This window comes from Ornithorhynchus anatinus, chromosome 7 (assembly GCF_004115215.2).
Source record: "Ornithorhynchus anatinus isolate Pmale09 chromosome 7, mOrnAna1.pri.v4, whole genome shotgun sequence".
NCBI lineage: Eukaryota > Metazoa > Chordata > Mammalia > Monotremata > Ornithorhynchidae > Ornithorhynchus > Ornithorhynchus anatinus.
In genome coordinates this window covers 14605015-14627726 of record NC_041734.1, presented here as the reverse complement: position 1 = coordinate 14627726, position 22712 = coordinate 14605015, and the positions used below count along the sequence as shown (strand labels likewise).

General features: G+C 40.1%; 1 protein-coding gene across 8 annotated transcripts in view; it reads right to left on the bottom strand.

Moving 5' to 3' along the window:
* NOL4 (nucleolar protein 4) overlaps nucleotides 1–22712 on the bottom strand; it is a 235342-nt gene that overhangs the window by 175454 nt on the left and 37176 nt on the right. For 4 of the 8 annotated variants that reach the window (XM_029068854.2, XM_029068853.2, XM_029068856.2 and 1 more), the window contains 3 exons: nucleotides 18074–18223; nucleotides 5174–5285; nucleotides 3099–3211 (listed from right to left, as the gene is read on the bottom strand). In XM_029068854.2, coding sequence (XP_028924687.1) covers nucleotides 3099–3211; nucleotides 5174–5285; nucleotides 18074–18223 — 375 coding nt within the window. Of the gene's footprint in view, nucleotides 1–3098; nucleotides 3212–5173; nucleotides 5286–16852; nucleotides 16906–18063; nucleotides 18224–21613; nucleotides 21774–22712 lie in introns of those variants that run through there. The other 4 variants (XM_029068860.2, XM_039912518.1, XM_039912519.1 and 1 more) reach the window with 3 other exon arrangements.

Genomic DNA, 22712 nt, shown 5'->3' with positions numbered 1-22712 from the left:
GGAATCCAGATTTTGTCATCGAGTTATAAATTTGAAGGGATTTCTTTTTTTCTTTTGAGAAACAAATGACTTAGACAGAAGGACTCAGCATGTGAGAGCTGTTAGCTGGCACAAAACCGGTTTCCACACTTTTTGGCAACAACCACAGAAATAAACACATCACTATCAAAATGAGCTTGCTACAAATAATTTGACAGTTTCCATCCAATCATGAAATCATTTTTAAATTTTACACAAAAATTGCTTCATAAATTACAGAAAATAATTTTTACAATTTTTAAAATAGTGGGAATTGCTATTTTCTCCACTGTTACTTAACAGTTTAACAATGTTTGTTTTACCATTTATTTAATCATTTATAGGCTTCCATCTGGTAAAATATACTCTGGACTCTAACCATAGATGAGCTCCACTGCCCTTACTTCTTCAGGAGGGGATTTTCAATGTCTCTTGATTTTAAACATTTATGGGCACTAAAATGACGAAAAGTGCAGAGGACTTGGGAGGAAAGAGCGGACATCAAAAAATGACTTTCAAGCATGACCGGATTCCCTCCAGTAGAAGAGGTGTCCAATTCAACATTCACATCTCCCCAATGCCACATGTCTAGTGAGAAGATGGGTAGTGAATCAATCGTATTTATTGAGCACACTGTTTTACAGAGCACTGTATTTAGCTCCTTGGGAGAATACAATATAACAGAGTTGCTAGACACATTCCCTGACCAAAACAAGCTTATAGTCTAGGGTGTTGCTTTCACACTCACACTCCTATTCAAATGGGATCCAGGAATCCATCCTAAACTGATGACAAAGCTCTCGGTAAATGACCTTGTGAATTCCTGCCAGCTCGTTTGGGAAGATTGACTAACCCCTAAGGACTCTAACTACAATCCCTTGTCTTTCTGTGTTGTTTCTTTATTTCTTCTATTCCATGAAATCTACCAAAATCTCCACTGAATTACAGAACCAGATGAAAATTACTTATACTAAGTCAAATATTACACAGGATTAAAAAGAATCCCAGAGATGAAAAGTATTCATCATCATCAACATCAGGAGCCCTAATTACAACCAAGTTTATCAATCAAGACAGAAGGAGTTAGATCATCTCACCCTCTCTTAGTTTCCTGTTCTTTTCAGTCAAAATAGTCTAGGTATAACCCCAATTTTCTCCTGCTAAAATGCAAGCATAGGTCCACTTGTTTTGCCCTTTATAGAGGTGCTTTTTTAATCTCCTACTTATTCTAGCCCTTCAAATACTAATTGTCATCCCATAGTCTTCTCTGCTCCTGGAAAAAACAACCCAACTCTCTTCATTTCATTTATACCAAGTTTGGTTACTTTTCTTAACATACTTTTTGGTTACAACTCCTTCAAGGTGGGAACAGGGGCATGAGCTTTGCCAAATTGGTCATGTCCCATAAATGCTGCTACCAAAATCACCTTCCTTGAGACTATTTCATATCTCTCTCTTCTTTTGAAGCTTATAATAGACATCTAATTTCCAATACAGTCAGTCAAAACTCCCAATTCTGCTTCAAAACACTTGACTAGCTGGCTCCATTTGCACTGAGCAGCCCATAAGAGCTCTCCACTTACACCTTCCATACCCTCTAGACAAAAATGGTTATCCTCCATATTTACTCTTCTGTATATTCATTCATTCATTCATTTGTATGTATTGAGCTCTTACTGTTTGCAAAGCACTAAATAAGCACTTGGGAGAGTACAATGCAACAATAAACAGATACATATTCCCTGCCCATAACATGTCTCAAACTTCTCAGAGCCTGTTCCACACGCTTAGAACTAGCCTTCCTGAGTTCACCAAGCCCATTTCCCTTCTATTCACCCTGGAGGGATCTTCTGAGCACATTTACAGCAGTCACTCAATCATATTTATTGAGCACTTACTAAGTTCAGAGCACTGTACTAAGCACTTGGGAGAGTACACTATAACAATATAGCATTCCCTGCCCACAATGAGCTTATAGGCTAGAGGGGGAGACAGAGATTAATATAAATAAATTACAGATACATACATAGGTGCTGGGGGCTGGGAGGGGGGCTGAATAAAGAGAGCAAGTCTGGACGACCCAGAAGGGAGTCGGAGAAGAGGAAATAAGGGTTTAATTAGGGAAGGCCTCTTAGAGGAGATGGCTTTGAAGGTGGGAGAGTAATTGCCGGATATGGAGAGGGAGAGTATACAGGATCAGAGGCAGGACGTGGGCAAGAGGTCGGTGGTGAGACAGACGAGACTGAGGTGCGGTGAGAAGGTTGGCATTAGTGGAGCAAAAGTGTGCAGGCTGGACTGTAGTAATAATAATAATGTTGGTATTTGTTAAGCGCTTACTATGTGTAGAGCACTGTTCTAAGCGCTGGGGGAAATACAGGATAGTCAGATTGTCCCACGTGAGGCTCACAGTTAATCCCCATTTTACAGATGAGGAAACTGAGGCACAGAGAAGTGAAGTGACTTGCCCACAGTCACACAGCTAAGTGGCAGAGTCGGAATTCGAACCCATGACCTCTGACTCCCAAGCCCGGGCTCTTCCACTAAGCCACGCTGCTTCTCTAGTAGGATAGTAGCAAAGTGAAGTGGGAGGGGGCAAGGTGATTGAATGCTTTAAAGCGAATGGTAAGGTGTTTCTGTGTGACACGGAGGTGGATGGGCAACCACTGGAAGTTCATGAGAAGATGGGAAACATGGACTGAAATTTTTTGTAGAAAAATGATCCAGGCAACAGAGTGAAGTCTGGACTGCAGTGGGAAGAGACAGGATGCAGGGAGGTCAGCAAGAAGGCTGACACAGTAATCAAGGAGGGAGAGAAGAAATGCTCCGATTAAGGTGGTGGTAGCAGTTTGGATGCAGAAGAAAAGGCAGATTTTAACCATGCTGTGACAGTTAATCCAAGAGGATTTTGTAATAGATTGAATATATTCAATAGAGAAGTTTTATCCCTAACAAATGTGCTTTAAAGACAAATGTCTGTACACATCACATGTCAAATATCTTATACCCTATCAAGCTGAACGATCCAACTGGAACTTAGTTTTCCACCTATTATTAAGAGACTTAGGAGGTTTTTAAATTACCTCATCTTGCTGCGAGTTTAGGAGCTGGAGCTTCATGTGCTTCATGTAGGCCATAGTAATTGGCATATTGTAATCAATCATGCTGGTTACCAAGGTAGGGGGCTTTCCATTATCTGTAATAGAAGTGTTTTTTCAAATATATGAATTGTTGAAAAGTTGCATGTTGAACGAACATTTAAATTTCAGATGAGGAAGATCGGCAACTCCCCTAAACATCTAAAAGTTGATCATTGACCCATTCCAATTGTCTGATCAAAAAAAAAAGAATCTAGGCCGACAAGCAGAGAAAGTCCGCTAGAACCGCTTTCTCCGGATTAGAAAGGTTTCCAATTGGTATTGCCCTCTGCGCTCAAATAGAGATAACCTGGAGCCAAGATGGCAGAACAAACTGCAATGGCATTCCCCAACGCTAGCAGAATCTAAATCAACTTTGACTCAGATTGATATGGGCTGTGCTGTTAAGGGGCTCCAACATTTGTTTGGATGCAGGGCTGAAGCCAACCCTGAGAGAAACTGTTCTTTCACGAACAAAACTGTTCTTTCAAAATTCATCTTTTTGAAATAGACAATTCTACCCTCAGGGAGATGGAGAATCCCATGGAAGTGAGCCCTTCGCAACTTCCAAAGGAGTCTGTGGACCAGACTGAGCAAAAGGCAGTAGCCAACCTAACACACAAGTGGGTATTGGGCTAACATTAGCCAGTCAGGGCTGGAGCAGACCCCATGTCAGTCTGGGCCATGGTTTCTACCTCTTGGTGGATGGGATGAGTTGGGATGGGACCTGAAATCCAGATTAGACATATGGCCAGCTCCAATCTCACTATGAGAATATGAGACGGGCTTCAGAAAATCCCAGGTCAATCTGACCTACGGTAAGGACCACGGGATCCAAGAGTTTGGCCATTTGGCATTTATTTTTCCTACTAATGAATAGCTTGAACAATATCTCTGCTGTTGACACCTTCACAGTGAACTGATTTGTTGTTTATTAACCAGTTGGGTTTTAATATTAGAACCATAAAATTTCGGTGTTATCATGTACTAGATACTGTGGCATTAAAAAATGTTGTTTTTTAATTAAGCAACCTAGTGCAGTCGCTTCCTACGTGCAAATTGGGCACTACCAGAGAAGTACATTAACTCATAACCACCAAGACACCACTTATTCCATATGGATAGCAATTTAATGAATGATATATTTGGAACTTTCACAAGATGACAATAAATATGTGCCCTCGAGTACAGTGGGGAAGCACATAGTCCTCCAGCCAGGTCCATGCCTATAGAAGACACCTACAAATGGGATACTATTAAGAGGAAAGCTAATGCCCCTCCCATAAAATGAGGGCAAGTTTTACCCCTTGAAGGAGCCGGAGGGCAGCTATAAGATAGGAAAACCATTGCAAATGTGTGCCAAACTGCTCTTTCCACCCTTTCAGGAGCACCCCAAGCTGCCAGTTTTGTGGGTTGGGGAGGCTTAGGATACTGGAGCTGTTGCAATCATGTGTGGGTCAGGGTCAAAATTCACTAATTCACTCTTCCCACGTATGGACTCACCCGAACAGCTCCCATTCTCCCTCCCTCCCCACCCCCAACAAGGTGAAAAACCTACTCCAAGGGAAGAAGTTGAATAGCTACAAATTAAAATGGATTCCAAAATAATCAAGTTGTATTCAGAACAACTCCCATCCAGGTCCCCATCTAGCCATGATTTTTAGAATAATGGGGTGGGAAGGACTCTGGAGAAGCCATTTAGTCCACTGTCCATAGCCTTCAAATAGATGGTATAAATCACTGCAAGAGGGTAAGAATTCATCCCGCCTTAGGTTAATACATAAATATTTTTGTTAAAAGATATTTTTTCACAAGTAAATCCATCTAAGGATGAACACCAAACTGCACTCCAAGCAGACACATAACATTCACTTCCTTTGAACTTGAGTAAATGAGATGATCTGACTTATTGAACTGTTTGAGTCTACCAAATTTTTATGAACCTTCACTTAAAATAGGATATATAAATTGGTCTTATGAATGAAATTACTTTACATCCCTCTATTTGACACTAAAGCTACCTTTATGATCTGCTCCATCTGGGTTTAAATGCATTCTTTTCTGGCACTCTGAGCAGCTCATTAAAAATCGTGTCACCGCTTCTCTCGGTAGGAAGGCGTAGCTCTCTGAAATCTGAAATGATTCACAAAATAGTGGTGTTATTATATAAACCGATTGACTGGGATTTAACAGAACTGATCATTATATTTCCAAATAAGACATATTACACCATAATGGCAGGAAGCAAAATGAGAGCATGCACTGCATACCATGCATCATTTCAAGAAACATCTATCCAACTTGACTGTATATCACCTAATGGCTAATAATATGGGATGTGGAGAGAAAAAAATCAGTCATATTAGGAAGTATTCCTGTTTTTACTTCTCCATTTTTAAGCACAAACTCAATTAAGACATCCAGTAATCTCAGACAACTAGGTAATACTAAAAATGCTTTCAAAGCCCAGCAAGGGGTATCAAAACTTGTAGTGGTGGTGGGGGTTTTTTAGTTGATAATGAAATGTACTAGGAATTTACTATGTGATGAGCACTGGGCTGAGCAACGATGTAGGTACAAATAAATAGTCCAGACCCACAGCCCCAAGCAGGAGCATAAAATATGAAAGGAAACATTGGGTTTTGAGTAATGAGAGTAACTGGCCTGTTGCATCACCTGTGGTTAAATGTCTAGAATCAATGAATAAAATCAATCTTACTGTAGACCAGACCTGTGCTGGGGTTGAACAGACTCATGAATCTGTGAGACCTTGCAATTGGGAGCTAAAGAGGGCCTCCTCACCAGCTCTCTTGGGAATATTTTTCCCAGGGTTCCCGGGAACTTTATCTTGTCAGAGACAGCTTCCCTTGCCTACCAATCAGTGGTATTTAATGAGCGCTTACTAATATGCAGAGCACTGTACTAAGCACTTGGGAGAGCACAATCCAACACAGCTGGAAAACACATTCCCTGCCCGCAACGATCTTACAGTCTAGAAGAGAAGACACTTTAAAGTTCAAAAATGAGGTCCAGTCAGTCAGTCAATTGTATTTATTGAGCACTATATGCAGAGCACTGTATTAAGTGCTTGGAGAGTACAATACCACAAAAATCAAATACAATCCCTGTCCACAATGACCTTACAGACTAGAGGGGGAGACATTAATATAAATAAATTACAGATATGTACTTAATGCTGTGGGACTGGGAAGGGGGAAAAATTGGGGAGGGCCCAAAATTCCTCCTTCCCATCCCACTGCACTTTTCACAGAAAATTATTCATTCTGGTCCTACTCATCTATTTCTCCATTATCCACTAACAGATTTTCATATTTTTCCATATACACATCCTGTCAGAAACTTTGGGATTCAGTGCAAGAATGTCAGCCCCTTGTCATCAATATTGCTAGCTTGTTCCTCTGAGCCTCAACTACAGGCTGGGCAAAAATCAAAACTTCTGCCCTGGGCATCATTCTGGCAAGAGGAATGAGCCACAGAGCAGAAACAACAAAGGAAAATGAAGCATATCCAGATATACTGTCAATTTCTACAAATCTTAGAGAAGTGGAGACCTTAGTGTGAGCTCTTAGTGGAGCCTGTTGCACAGTTTGGGTTTAACAGCAGGGCATTGGCAGTAGCATGGGGAAATGAAAGGATAAAAGGCTGAGGGAAAACTAGGCGGACAGCTAATGTGGAGTGGTCACCAACCTCCAGGTGTATATGAGAAGCAGCATGACTCAGTGGAAAGAGCAGGGGCTTGGGAGTCAGAGGTCATGGGTTCTAATCCCGGCTCCACCACTTATCAGCTGTGTGACTTTGGGCAAGTCACTTAACTTCTCTGTGCCTCAGTTACCTCATCTGGAAAATGGGGATTAAGACTGTGAGCCCCACGTGGGACAACCTGATTCCCGTGTCTACCCCAGCGCTTAGAACAGTGCTCTGCACATAATAAGCGCTTAACAAATACCAACATTATTATTATTATTACCTTGTATCTACCCAGCACTTAGAACAGTGCTTGGCACATAGTAAGCGCTTAATACCCAAGTTATTATCATTATTATTAGTATTATATATTGCTCTCGTGAACACTGACTGATATTTTTTTTCTGGGAGACAGAGCGGTGGATGAGAAAGAGAAAAATATGCAGAAGGAGATTAGCCCTGTATAAACCACTCCATTCCATAAATAATGATCCTAGGAAACAAGTTATCCTAGAATTAAAGGGATTTATACCTTCCATGTCAACTTCCTTATGAGGATAAAATATTGCTCAGGCTTTTCTTTTCATTTCCTCCTGGGCTGAAACAAAGTCATAAAACCCAACGATTTGAAGACACTTGGTCAAGCACACTTCACATCAGACGTGTCGTAAGAGAAGGTTATTTTCTGACTCAAATCCGATCTTCATCCCCTGTCTAGAGTCGATTTCCATGCTTAACTGGGAGGAATGTTTCTAAGCATCTAAAAACCTCTTTAAAATCTCAGAAATTAACATGAAAAAATAAATGACTGTGCACACTTTGCTGTCATGAAGTCCTTTGCCTTCATGACACTTTAACCCATATGGAGTGCAAGTCCCCTGAAATTAATGAAGCTGACCCATGGTTTCATTAGCATCCTGGGTTTGATCAGAATGCTCCATTTATTTTAATCAAGCATTCCTCTCAAATCTTGACTCCACTCACAGAGGAATGAAAAATCTCCATGGGAATCAACTGAGCTAAATCTCAGATTTGATGAGCATGCTCCATTAGCTTCAACGTAGCTGATCTTCAAGTTAGTTTACTCCTTCTCCCCTTTCCAAATAGATTTAACCTTGGTCTGATACTTTTTAAAAAAGTTAGTTGTCTCAGTTTTAACTTAATTATCCCAGTCTGAAGTTCTGTTCTTTTCTGCTAAAGCTACTGAACATACAATACAAAATGATCTACGGCAGCAGGTTCAGCCTCCCCAGACCTAAAGGTGTTTTTCTAAAGTTCAGAAAGAAGCCAACACTGGCCATGGTTTTTAACAGATGACTTTTTGCCCTCTAAGAGAAAATGCCCATTTCTGATCTCAAAAGGACATATTTTATAGGAGGCTTCAAGATCAATCAATGGTATTTACTGAGTGCTTACTGTGTGCAGAGGACTGCACTAGTTGCTTGGGAGAGTACAATACAACTGAGTCGTTAGACACGTTTCCTGCCCACAGTGAAATTACGGTCTAGAGGGATGCTTGGACACCAAGTGCTTAGTGTTGCATGTAGTAAGCACTCAATAAGTACCACTGATTGATGGATTTAAAACCTGTCACTTTTTCCATAACGGTGATTTACTCCTGTTATGCAATTTTTCGATCCAGACAAAAATAATTTTCTTAGTTTTAAGTTCAATAAACTAATTGTGAACTTACAAAGAGAAAACTTGGTATGATATGATATGGAAATGCTACACTGTAATAAGGGAATACCAGAGGTGGTCCTCATTGGGTATGATGCCACGGTGAGCTACTGAAAATTTTGACAAAGGAACTGGTCATGCTCTTCACTACTTCTAACACTCCTGAGGTGAGGAATGCTTGGAAAGAGGCAAATTTGTTACTTCTCTTTGACAATGCTAAATGAACATTCCATGATGGGCACAGGGCAGGCCCAACAAGCTCCTGACTTTAGACATAAACAATCTATCAAAAGAAGAAAAGGAGTACAGTGTGGCATTACCCGATAACCTCACTTTTCCACATCCCACTAGCATGGGATATTTTCCGCTTCTGATAATTTGTAGATATTTACATTTAAATTGCAAGATCATTAGATGCCGATACTCTGTGCATTAACTTTCTTTGTCATGCAATATAGACAGAAAGCATAGGGAAAGTATTATATCAAAGTAACTGAAGTGAATCTGCCGGTGAGATGGCTATGGAAAGCATACATAGATGGCTAAGTACATCAGAGAGAGACACTAATAAAGAGAACCAGGTTAACTGGCAAAACAAAGAAGATAGTGTCTACCAGGTAGTCTGCTCTGGAACTCCAAGAATCCCATAGCTACAATTCCAAATTACAGGTAGAACCCTATACTCAGATCTGTCTCTACCCACTTCTGAAATACTGAATGGATGTTGGATGCTGATCAATCAATAGAATTTACTGAGTGCTTATTATGTGCACTGCACTGATCACTTGGGAAAGTGTCACCCAACAGTTGGAAAACACTATCCCTGCCCAAAAGGCGCTCACCGCCTACAGGGGAAGACAGGCATTAAAATCAATTATGGATAGAGGAAATAATAAGCATAAGAACAGGTATGTAAGTACTATGGAGCTGGGGTGAAAAACAAAGTGCTTAAGGGGTATAGAGCCAAGTGTGTACTGCATGCAGAAGGGAAGGTGGATAGGAGAAATGAGGGCTTAGTCAATGATGGACACAGAAGAGATGTGACTTTTAGGAGGGTATGAAGTTGGGGAGAGTGGATATGAAAGGTCAGGGGTTCCAGGACTGAGAGAAGATGTGGGCAAAGAGTGGGTGGCAGGACAGAAGAGATAGAGGAACGGAAATTAGATTGGCATCAGAGGAGTGGAGGGTGTGGGCTGGGTTGTAGTAGATCACACTGCTTCACCCCTACCAGAGTGAAAACCTTCAAAGAAAATCCAAGCTTTGAAGACTTAATACACCAAATAATTTTCAAATCTACAGAAACGGCTCACTGGAAAAACTGACCATTCTTCAAACTTCGTCCCAAGGGTACAAATAAATGAGACACTACATGTTTAGTCAGAGAGCATACTTCGTTGAAAACAAAAGCAAGTATGCAGTCTGACTAAACGTAGTGCTGGAAGCAAGTGCTGCTAATACTATATAACAAAAAATCCAATTCCATTACATGTCAAATGTATTTTCTTAATGATGACTGCCAAATCTCGCACACCAGGACTCTTTTACTGAAGACACCCTATATGGAGATACTTTCCTCCCCGTATTTCTGAGTGATATGTTCCCTTCAACTTCCTCAAATTATAATGATTTTCTTTGGAAAAACCCCTCCAAATGTATCCAACTCACTGTCTGAACTTCACACAGGCTTGAATTTAGGCTCGTGAATTTCTCGGTCCTTTCAGGGCATAAAGGGACAAATCCCTAAGTGGTCTTAAAATCAAATCATCTTTAATTGTTTTAGTTGGAGAAATACAATTCTGCTTTGTGCTATAGTTACAAAGAAGAAAATCGTCCTCAAGGGAAATCACAATAAGTACAGAGAACAGCACATAGTATGAATGTATAGTGCAGATTAATTATATAAGGTTGCACCTTTATTTCAACCCAAGTGAAGCTCCCTGGAAGTTTCACACAATCTGTCTGGTTGGAGGTGACACCTCCCCTCCCCACTCCCCCGCAACAAAATGGTTCGGTCAAGTGATCTGGACCTTGTTTCAGGTTACAGGGTTCTACACAAAACAAGTAGAAGCATATGGGAATGATGCTGAACTCTACCTGGGAGAAATTAACAAGCCATCTGCTCTGTTCAGGCAGAACTGATTGCTAAAGTGATGGTTTTGCTCGTACTGTTTTAGTACTGCTGATATCTTAACAGTCACGGTCTTGACAGAGGGTCAAAAGGACCCTGGTCAATCCAACATCTTGCAAGGAGTCTAGACAACAGTGGCTTGCCTTAAAAAGAATAAAGTGACTGCCTGTCAGTATAGGCTTATTTGTAGGATGCGGGGACCTAGAAGAGTGACATGTGCTGAAATATACGCAGCAGGATACTTTTACATTTAACCTGACTTCAACTCAAATGCTTTACTTACCCCCAAAATGGAAATGAATCTCTTCTGACACCCTCTCTGGCAGTGAGATAGCTTGGACAGCAGTAAGATCAGCAGCCTAAAGTGCAGCACTGGGAATGATACTTTCAATATGTATTAAAATTCTCACTTGCCCATAGCTTCGTTATTTATGGCCCAACTTAAATTTCCTTCAGCTCCTGAGCTGGATGTCCATCCTGATTTATAGTGCTACATTAGCTCACTTAATCCACATGCTTCTCCAATGAAGACATTAGGGGGCAAGCCCTAACCATTGTTTACAAGGAACAGGTAAATAGCAATTCACAATGTGCAGCTTCACTGAGTCAAAGAGTCATTTTCCCATGGTGTTCCAGAGATACAATTGTGGAATGGAAGCCAACAACTTTACCTGCTTGACTTAAGCTGGAGGCACAGGCCCTTATTTCCTCTTGTAACCACTGTTTTGAGTAACAAAACAAAACAAAAAACCTTAGTTCTGCCATAATTTGTGTTCCCGCCATACATTTTGGCTAGAACACTATTAGAGAATCAGAGAACACTGACTCAGCAACGCAAACCTGCCTGGACACTGTGTGATACAGTGTTGAAAGAAACTGGGCACATGATTGAATACTACAGAATACGTTTTCCTAATTGTGGGGTTTGGTAAGAACATACATACTGCATTTTGGAGCTGGGTGTATTAGCAATTGTTCCAGTGATTAATTTGCAGGTAAAACCTATGAACGACATCTCCCTTTCTCATCTCCCATACTGTGGGTAATTTCCCAACATGACATTCACTCCCTATAAAACAGATTCAAAATAGAAAAATCTATCGCAATTCATGAGTGTAAGCATTCAGACGGTGCCTCATCTTACATTCTATTCACATAGAGTGTGGCTTCACACAGCATTTACTGGGAGGTCTGCTCATTTCACTCATGTGTTCATTGTTTTCCTGCCTAATGCAAGTCATTTAAATTTGAGAGTACCATCCAATAGCCCCCAAATTCAGAAAGTTTTTTATAAATGACCTACATTTCTCAGTACTTGTGAAAACACCAAAAGTGGATGTCACTGCACTTCTACAATACCTAGTAAGAGGGCTGGTATTTTGTGGTGATTTTCCTCAAATCAGGTTTGTAATGATGAAGAACAAATGATAAATTAGAAATCAGACAGTAGACGTGAACAGTGCCAAATGTCATCCATGATTCAGGTAAGGATGATCTTGGAGACTCTGCAAACTGGCTATCAAAACAAAGTAGACAGAAATCACTTCATTTGCTTAGAGACAATTTTGACCGATGAAAGAAAAATATGATGCAGTGGCATGAAAAGGGCAATCCCCAAAGCATAAAACAAAGGCAAAAAACAACTACATTCTAATAGAATTCCCACAGTTAGAGCCATCCAATACCAGGAAACACTGACCACCCCAAAATGATGATGGACTCTAGTTACAATTCTGATCTTTTCTGAACATCCCCAGTCAACTCCACTCCACCATCTGTTTTTGTCCCTACACTTTCAAATAACACACTAAAATTTCTTGACCTAACAGTGCTCATGGCTACCCTGAAAACATCAATGTTACCTAGAGACCCTGATCACCTCTCAATTACTCTCAACTCATTGTTTCTTCCAATTCCCCAAACATTACACCCCCAACCCCAAATCTGATGTGCCTACCTTATTAACATCTTAACCAGAATGGCCTAGTGGATAAATTCTGGGAATCAGAAGAACCTGCGTTCTAATCATGGCTCCGCCACTCGTCTGCTGTGACCTTGGGCAAGTCACTTCACTTCTCTGAGCCCCAGTTACCTCATCTGGAAAATGGGGATTAAGACTGAGCCCCATGTGGGATATGAACTGTACCCATCCTGATTAGCTTGTATCTACCCCTGCACTTAGGACAAGCCTGGCATATAGTAAGTGCTTATGTGCCATTAAAAAAGTCTCCAAACCTAGTTCCCTTGTTCTCCTAGTTATTGAAGGTACATATCCTCCAAGAGGCCTTTCCCAACTAGGCCAGTTCCTCTTCTCCCATGCCTTTCTGCATCTCCCTTGCTCTTGGTTTGGCACCCTTTATTCACTCATCCCTCAGCCTTATAGCACTTACGTAGATATGCAGAATTTATTTATATTAATGTCTGTCTCCCCCTCTAGACTGTAAACCCGTTGTGGGCAGGAAATGTGTCAAGCAACTTTGTTATACTGTACTCTCCCAAGCGCTTGGTAGAGCTCTCTACACACAGTAAGTCGTCAATAAATAAGACTGACTGATTGTTAGTACGTGCTTATTGCGTGCAGAACTGATCCAAGCCACAACAGCCTCCTCACTGACATCCCTGTCTCTGCCCTCTCCAGTCCATACTTCATTCTGCTGCCTAGATCATTTTGCTGAAAATCCATTCAGTCCCTATCTCCCCACTCCTCAAAAACTTCCAATGGTGGCCCATTCACTTTCTCATCAAACTGAAACTCTTTACCATAAACTTTAAAATCCTCAATCAACTCTCTCCCGCTTACTTAACCTCACAGATCTACAATCCAATCTGTACTCATCCAAAACCAACCTACTCTCTATACCTCTAGCTCCCCTGCCCTGACATTAACCCTTTGCCCCCATTCTCCCTCAGGTCCTTAACTCCCTCCCCCTTCACATCCCACAGTCCACCACTCTCCTCACCTTCAAAATCCTCCTAAAGTCACAGCTCCTCTAAGACGCCTTCTTGGACTAAGCCCTTTATTTCCCATATCCACTCTATCCCCTCTGGGTCAACTATGCACTGGGTTGTTGTGTACCCTTAAGACTCTGATACTCATCCCAGCCCCACAATACTTATGTTAATTCTTATAGTCTACCATTTCCCCTATCCCTAATCTATTTAAATGTCTGTCTTCCCCTGAAGACTACACATATACCAACGTTGTTGTATCGTACTTTCCCAAGAAACAAATACAGTGCTCTGCACACACTACGCGCTCAATAAATTGGATGATTAATCACTCTGACTAGAAGAGAATAAAGCAGAAAAACAGTCAGGGCCCAGGAATTAGGTAAGCCTGAAATTGCCAAATAACATAAACAGAAGCAGGGTGGGTAGACAGTGCAGGAATTTACCTCAAGAAGAGCCTAACAACCTTCACTTGTCTGGTAGAGATTACCGAATTGGCTTTTTCCTTTTCGATTCCTACTTTCTACTTGATCATACTTCTCACTAATAATTTACTTCCTACTAATTTCCATGGCCATCTACCAACTGAACATATATCCACCTAAATGAGAGAGGATGTTCAACTGAAACTGTGTGGGTTAGCTCTTGTTCCTTCATTTAGGACATCACATTTGATTGCTGTGGAAACAGCTGTGCCGTCCCATCCAGAAATTCTTTTTCAAGATTGAGGATCAGCATTAGAAACAGATACATTCATGGGGCAAAAATCAGAGGTCCATGCCAGTTTGCCTTAATATAAAAGGGAGAATTCTATTTCAGAAAACAATAGCCCATTATGTAGTAAACTAAAGTTTAAACCTTTTCAAAGGTGGCAAGAATGGATTTAATTAATTCTGTTGTATGCTCCCAAATTCATAATACAGTGCTCTGCACATAATAAGCGCTCAATAGATACCATTGATTGAGTGATTTATTAAAAAGATATTAACACATGCTGAGTAATTAAATTTGTATCTAATATACAATCACTTTAGACTCTATCAATGCCCCCACCACTACCTTCACCCCCTCCAAAAAAAGGTAAACATGTCAAAAAAAAAAAAAAAGGCCAGTCATTGCAATTTACATAAAGGATTTTTTCTTCTACCAATGCATTTGTTAAAAATGAAAGGGGAGGGAATTAGAAAATATCTTAAAGTTTTGACAAAACTGATGACAGAAAAGAAAATTGAGCTTCATCTGTTCATTTCTGAAGGATGAAATTAACTCATCCTATGCAGGAATATAATATGGTAGAGATTTAAATACAGTCAACCTCCATAAATACTCGCGCACACACACACAAGCACAAGAATTGAGAGAAAAATAGACGCAAAAATGTTGAGAAGTGGCATTATGTTAGCTCAGAGAATCTTCTTCCATCCCTCAAATATTGTATATTATAAGGTATTTAATTATGTGTGATGGAAGGCAGATCTACTGAGTAGTAACTGGATCACCATTCAAAACACGTTATCACTGATGTGCAGAGCAACTTTGGAAAATACTGTAATACGGGCACGTAATAACCAACAAAAACATTTCTACATAGAGGCCTACTGAAGCAGCAATTTTTTTAATGGTGTCTGTTAAGCACATACTATGTGCCAGGCACTGTACCAAGCACTGAGGGAGAAACAGGCTAAGCAGGTTGGACACAGTCCCTGTCCCACATGGGGCTCACAATGAATATGTAAAAATTTCAAAGCAATTAAAATTGTCTCTGGTAATCTTCTAAACACTATAATAAGGATCCTTAAAATAATGCACATAAATAAGATAAAAACTGTGTGTCTTTTAAGAGTGTACAGAGGAAAGGAGAGACAAAATGGCCATAAATGCTAATAAAATGCAGTACTAAAAACTGAAAATCCTAATTTCCAAAGGACTCCAAATAATTCACTCATGCTAATGGCATTTTCAAACATAATCATTTACATTTCCAACAACTCCCTACATGAAAAAAAGCTGAGGATAACTCAGACTCAACAATCCACTCGTCTGAGGCCTTCACCATGAATACAACCACCACGTTAGATAGTGCTTACAGGACTATTTCTTATTCACTGAGTATAACTGGCTGCTTTACTATTGTTGGATTTGCTTCAAAAAGCAAATCTGCTGTTATCCCTCTAATGACGCCCATTTTTTCCTGGCAAGAATATGTCAAGGAATCATCAGAGACTTCTATGGAAAGCTTACCTTATTAATAGTAATCTTCTCCTCAAGGTCAAGGAATAGGCAAACGAACTTGACAATGCTAGGCGTCAGGGGCAGGGAAAGTATAAAGAAGCGAGTTGGGTGGGGGCTGGTTGGCAGGAAGACAAAATTAAATCCTCCACCAGCATGGGGCGGTTGGGGTGGGGGAGTAGAAGCTACTTCTGATATTTTACAAAGAGAGTCTTCCTTCCAAAAAGCTCTTTATGAACTGAACATAAAATGACACACCCTGACAACACTGTTAGTAACTTAAACTGGTGTTTCGAATTTCTAATAACTCGATCTGATTCTCGCCATGTAATTCTATAAGAGATGTTATACAGAGTTACATAGGGGGAGACTTTCACCTATGTAATTAGCTCAGATTACTACTCAAAGGAAAAGGCCTCCAAAAAGGTTTACGAAAGCAACCTAAACTGTACAAATTGATCGTATCACATAAACTACAGAGCATATATTGTGCAAAAAGTAACAGTTTATATACTGGAAAGGCCCCACTGGAAGTTCAAGTAGCTTGTTCATTTCAATAAAACATCATAAAAAGAATGCAGATTAGTGACATTAATAGATACGACTACGTTTGCTAGTGCTGACCAGAGGATTCAATCCAGGTTTGGGGGATAGGTGAAAATTAGTTGGTTTAGTGAATATTTATCTATATTAAAATATCCCAGGATAACTGGGTCATTATCATTAGTAATGATAACAGATAATGCCTAGGAAAATGCAGTGGCTCAGATTAGAGTTTATTGGCAGAATTGTGGGAGGAAACTTTACAGTATGTGCCTGCCCACACATCATGCAATTTGGAAACAGCCAAGAAAGAAAATCATGGGGAGAAAGGATTAAATACAACACATATTAAAGGTTATTATGAAACTATAAGGATTCAATATGACCCTGGCAATAGAGCAAAAAATAGTTATGGAAAAGAAGCTATTTCTTATGCTCAATAGCTAATTTGCAAACGTTTAAGTACCTGTGTTTGAAACTTTGAGCATTTCACACTTTTTTCTGTATCTGCAAAAAAAAATGGATCCAGGCTGATATTGTGTATCAATGTTGCTGAAAACAATTAAGATAACTGTAGCCAAAAGCAAAAGACCAATTATGGACTCTGCTGCTCTAGTACACATAATGTATGTTTTGTTTCAATAAGGACATAATAGTTCGTGTTTTAACTACTCTTTTAAAGAGAGAACTCCATTTATAGAGCTAGACTGCTTCATTAAATATCATTTCATAATTATTTTAACCCCTTAGTTAAAGGATCTGTTAAGGCTGCTACCCTGTGAGATTTTGGAAATAATTAATAAATTCATTTTGAAAATTATATTTTTTTGCTAGTTGGCCAACTAAAGGATTTTCTTTTATATTTGCATCTCTCCTATTTGTATATGGGTAAATATGCCCCAGATTGTCATTTCTAAATCCAGCCATAATAAACTTTTTTAAAAATTACACAATCCATACATTTGAAAAAAATAAATGCAATTATATCAAATTATCTGAAATGTAAGGGAAGCCATAGAAAAACTGAATTAATGTGTACCATATAATGATTAAATGTAAATTATACTCACGATAACACAAAGTTTACAAACCTTGTACTATATGCATATAATATTTGCAAAAATATCATAATTGAAAAGGTATTAGAAGTCGGAAGTCAAATTAGAATTCTGGGATTTCAAACTTTCATTATACAGCTTGTGTGCTTACAGATATGCATGCTCATACTGAAAGCCATAAACCAACTGTAAAGCATTTAACAGCACTTAGAACAGTGCCTGGCACATAGTAAGCGCTTAACAAATACCATCATTCATTAAAAGGCATTCAGTGCCATTTACTCATTGTTCAATGGGTCTTCCAGTCAAGCCAGTAAATTTGAATATTTGTAGAAAGCAAGGTTTGACACTGAATAGACTTCATTTATATATATATATATATAGATGTAGATCTAAATATAGATCTAGATACATAGATATGACATTTATCTAAGTACATGCATACATATAATTCTCACAAGCATACCCAATACAATATTCTAGAGTTAGAACTAAAACCACAAGCATTACCTGTGCTGTGGCCCAAGTTATAACAGAAGCAAGACAGAAATCTTAACTCATTCCTAATGGGTACTTATGGCATTCTATTCTAATTTAAGAGGTTTATTTTGTTTTGATTTTTTACTTACTGCTTTGTAAGTTCTCTTTTGTCCAGCATGTTTTCGGATCTGTTCTCCATTTGGTCCTGTTTCCACATGCATGGAATAGATAATGTCAAAGAAATCTTCGACCACAGCTACCCGCCTTAAAGACAGCTTCTCATCTACACCTACTCCATCCTGAAAATAAGAAAAGGAGCAATTAGGATTAGGATGAAAATATAACATCTTTTCTGAAATTTGAGCTCATGGAAAGACTTTTTAAGTTGATTATCCTTTAAATGATAGCACTTTATATCTAGCATTGTAATATGAACAAATCTTTCAACAGAATCCATTTTTCCTGTAAATCTTACTTCAATCTCAGATTGTGAACCCCACCTGTGTATTCTTTCCCAATACTTAGTACAGTGCTCAGCACACTGTAAACACTTAATACTAGTACTTTTTAATAACTTTCATTTATCAATCGACTTTATGACCCAGTACAACTGACAAAGTAGAACTTCCTAGAGAATGTAAAGACAATGGAATTTTTGCTTGAGAACATGTAATATGGAAAATAAAATAAAAATGCACTTTCATTTCACCTAGAAATTTCTAAATATCTCAAATAGTCTACTATGCAGCATTATTCTTTAATCTTACTCAAACAGATATAACCCAAAATAATACAGCATAGTCTTCTTATTGCTTAGAAGCAATTATGCATACCATATTGGCATACAGCAATCAGAAAAACAGGAGTTCAATTTGAGCAAAATAATCAGAGAGCCAACAAGGCGGAGCTGTACATGATGACAGGCTCAGCTAACAGCCACAGCTGCTTCGCAGAGGACAGGTTACACAACCCCATTGTGTGAGAAGTGTGAAAGTCACATAATGAGGCTGTAACACACTATATCCAACATGTGAACACAGAGGGCAGAATCATCTTTTATTATTTAGGGGGAAAAAAAGGATTTGTATGTGAAAACTACATATATTTGCACCTAACCAATCAGTTACCTTACACACATATTTGGGATATAAAGTGACGGAAGAATTTAGGAAATGGTCTTCCAATAACACACACCTACCTGGATAGAGTTTAATATGTGCCGAAGGGACAACGTGGTCTAGATAGAGCATGGGCTTAGTCAGAAGGACCTGGAATCTAATCCTAGCTCTGCTTTGTGACTTTGGGCAAGTCATTCAACTTCCCTATGTCTCAGTTACATCATTTGTAAAATGGGGATTACAACTGCCTCATGTGGGACATACAAACTAGTCAGGTTGGACACAGTGTATCTACCCCAGCGCTTAGTACAGTGTCTGGAACACTTTAAGCCCTTAAGAAATACTATTTTTAAAAATGATAAAGAAATGGCTGCGTGCAGGCAGGCAGGGGAATGGATAACATAAGGTTTCCTTCTGTAGGGTACAAAAGCACAATATCTGCAATATAAGAGAACTGACTATATTCACTTTCACAAAAGTAAGAGTGCACACATACACCAGAAAGCAGAAGTTCAAAGATCTAAGAAGCTGGAGAAAGTTTACTGGGCCTAAAAGGAGTGAGAATTGTCACCCACAGAATTATTTCCTGCCTTAATCGGTAGTGGTTAAATACAATCTGATGCAGCATCAACATGACATTGAAGAGGTATTTCTACAGGCTGTTAAAGGTTTCTGCAGACTCAGAGGCTTCCTAAATCTATTTTCATAACTATGGGGATAACATCCAATTCAGTTGCAACCATTTCAAAGGAATAGCAATCCTAAAATTTCACTTCAAATTAATGACAAATTGAGTCTTTGAAAAAACCACACCAGAGAAGAATGCGTCTGTTTATTGTTATACTCTACTCTCCCAAGCGCTTAGTACAGCGTTCTGCACACAGTAAGTGCTCAATAAATACAGTTGAATGAATGAATGAATGACTATTATATACAAAGCTGGACACATAGGAGAAAAGTCAAAATTGAACTATACCAGAATGGAGAGGAGGAAGGGGCCCTGACCATTCTCATAGGACCAGACGTGCATGTGGAGGAGGGGAGAAGCAAGGTCATTCGAACCCTGGCAGAAGTGATGAGACTTCAGCCCGGACGAGGAGATGCCACAGGTCAATGAGAGAGGGCAGCAGGATTGCAGATTGGTTCTCCCCCGACTTACCCCAGAGCAATCCCAGGTCCCCCCACCACCTCGCAGCCACACTGGCACCCTGTGGGAGACGTTAACACAGCCGGAGGCCGACTAGCTGCCTGGCACAACTACAGTTTGGGCAGCACACCTTGGCTTCAGGCTGGCATTGCATCAAGGCCAAACCTGTTCCTTGGAGCTTCATCAGGGCCGCACTAGCCGGGAGGTCCCACGCCCAGGCTCAACAAACCACCAAGCATCTGGTTTGAAAGTATTCACAGCAGAATGGGCTACTGGGCAGTATTACTCTTACCGATGCCTGTTCTGGATTGTACCAGCTTACTTCCACTCCCAGCTGGAGAGGAGGGAGCCTCCAAGACCTTTTAGTCCATCCGCCTGCCATTTTTATTTTGTTGTGGCTTTTAGGGTCTGTGTTAAATGCTTGCTATGTGCCTGACCCGTAATAAGCACTGGGGTAGATAGATACTAGCTAATCAGGTTGGACAGAGTCCACGTACCACATGGGGCTCACAGGCTTCATCTCCATTTTACAAATGAGGGAACTGAGGAACAGAGAAGTTAAGAGACTTGTCCAAGGTAACACAGACAGGTGGTGACACAGATCATAGAGAAGCAGCATGGCTTAGTGGATAAAGCCTGGAACTGGAAATCAGAAGGACCTGGGTTCTAAGACCTGGCTCTGCCACGTGTCTGCTCTGTCCTTGGGCAGGTCACTTCACTTCTCTGAGCCTCAGTTACCTCATCTGTAAAATAGGGATTTAGCTAGTGAGCCCCATGGAGAACAGGGACTGTGTCCAACCCTGATCAACTTGTATCTACTCCAGTGCTTAGCACAATGCTTGGCACACAGTAAGCACTTATTATTATTATCATCAAATGGTGGAGCCAGGATTAGAACCTAGGTTCTTCTGACTCCCAGCTCTCCACCCCAGGTTCAGGGAGAACAATGAATGCTGGAGAGTAGAACCTTTGGTGTCTGCCAGAAGAGTGAGTAGGATGGGCCACGGTTCTATCACAGTGCGACATTTCTTCTGTTTGCAGGGAAGGCACAAAGTAGAGAGTGAAGAGACAAGATGGAAAGGAATGGGACAAGGGAGAAAAAGAAAGGGTGAAAGCAGTGAGAGAGAGGAAGGGAAGAGATGGTGTTTTGTTTGGGTAGAAGGAAAGTATAATTTAATAAAATTCCATTCAAAATTTTCAATAGGCAGCAGCTCTATGTTGCCTATTCACCTAGAGAGGAAGCACCCCGACAGGTAAATGTATACTTAAATTACTGGTATCTAGAATAGCATAAGCACCAGAAAAAGGCTGCAGAATATTCCTCTCTGTACCAATAACTAAATTGCCAGGGCAAAGAAGAGCCTTTTCCATTTTGTTTTCTCCCAAGAAGATGATGTACCCAAGAACACAATTTCAGTACTAACCCTCTAATCCTTCAATGAAGAGACATTTATAACTTCCTACATAGTGGGTTCTTTCTTTCTCTCCAGCATAAACAAAGTCCACATCTCTGATGAAGAGTGTAAAAATATTGCTTGGCCATATGTTCAGTCCCGAGCAGATTGAGCTTCAGGAGTCCGACATCTGCAGATGGAAAGCACTTTTCACCATTCAATTAAAGCATGCTACAGTACGCTGAATTTACAATCAACTCTTTATTATTTAGGGCTGATTGATCAGCTAGCTTGTGAATTATCCAGGCCTCTGTCCACCTATCAATCAATCACTCAAAAGCATTTCCCAAGCGTCTACTGTGAGACGAGCACTGTAATTAGCCCTCAGAAAGCACAAAAGGGAAGATATACTCTGGGACTTCATGGAGTTTACAGTCTAACCGGTGAGATAGGCACTTATATAAATTTCAGGTACGGGGAGTAAGAGTAGACAAAACAGATACTAAAGTTGAGGTAACTAGTGGTATAGAAGGGATAAAGTGATAATTAGGGGATAGAAAGTGAGGAGATGAAAAATTACTTGGGGAAGGCCTCCGGGACTAGAAAATATTTGGGGAAGGTCCCCAGGCCTCCGTCAGGCTGCTGCTCCCTTTTCACAGCTTCACTGCTTATTATAATTTCCACCAGGAAGTCAGAAAGGACAAACGAGGAGGTACGAGAAGAAGCTCTGTTAATTGCTTGCTGTGTGACCTTGGACAAGTCACTTAACTTCTCTGGGCCTGTTTCCTCAACTGTGAAAACAGGAATTAAATCCTACTCCCTCTCACTTAGACTGTGAGCCCCAAGTGGAGCAGGGGCTGCATCCAACCTGATGAATTTGTTTTTATCCCACTGCTTAAAACAGTAGTCGACACAGAGTAAGTGTTGCAGATAATACTAATAATATGAAAAAACCTAGTAACAGCAGTAATAATGGCTTTGGTTAAGTGCTTACTATGTACCACACAACTAATTGATCAATTGTATTTACTGAGTATTTACGATATGCAAAACACTGTCCTAAGCACTTTGGAGAGTACAATAATATAACAGAGTTGGTAGATGTGTTCCTATTACAATGTGTTCATTG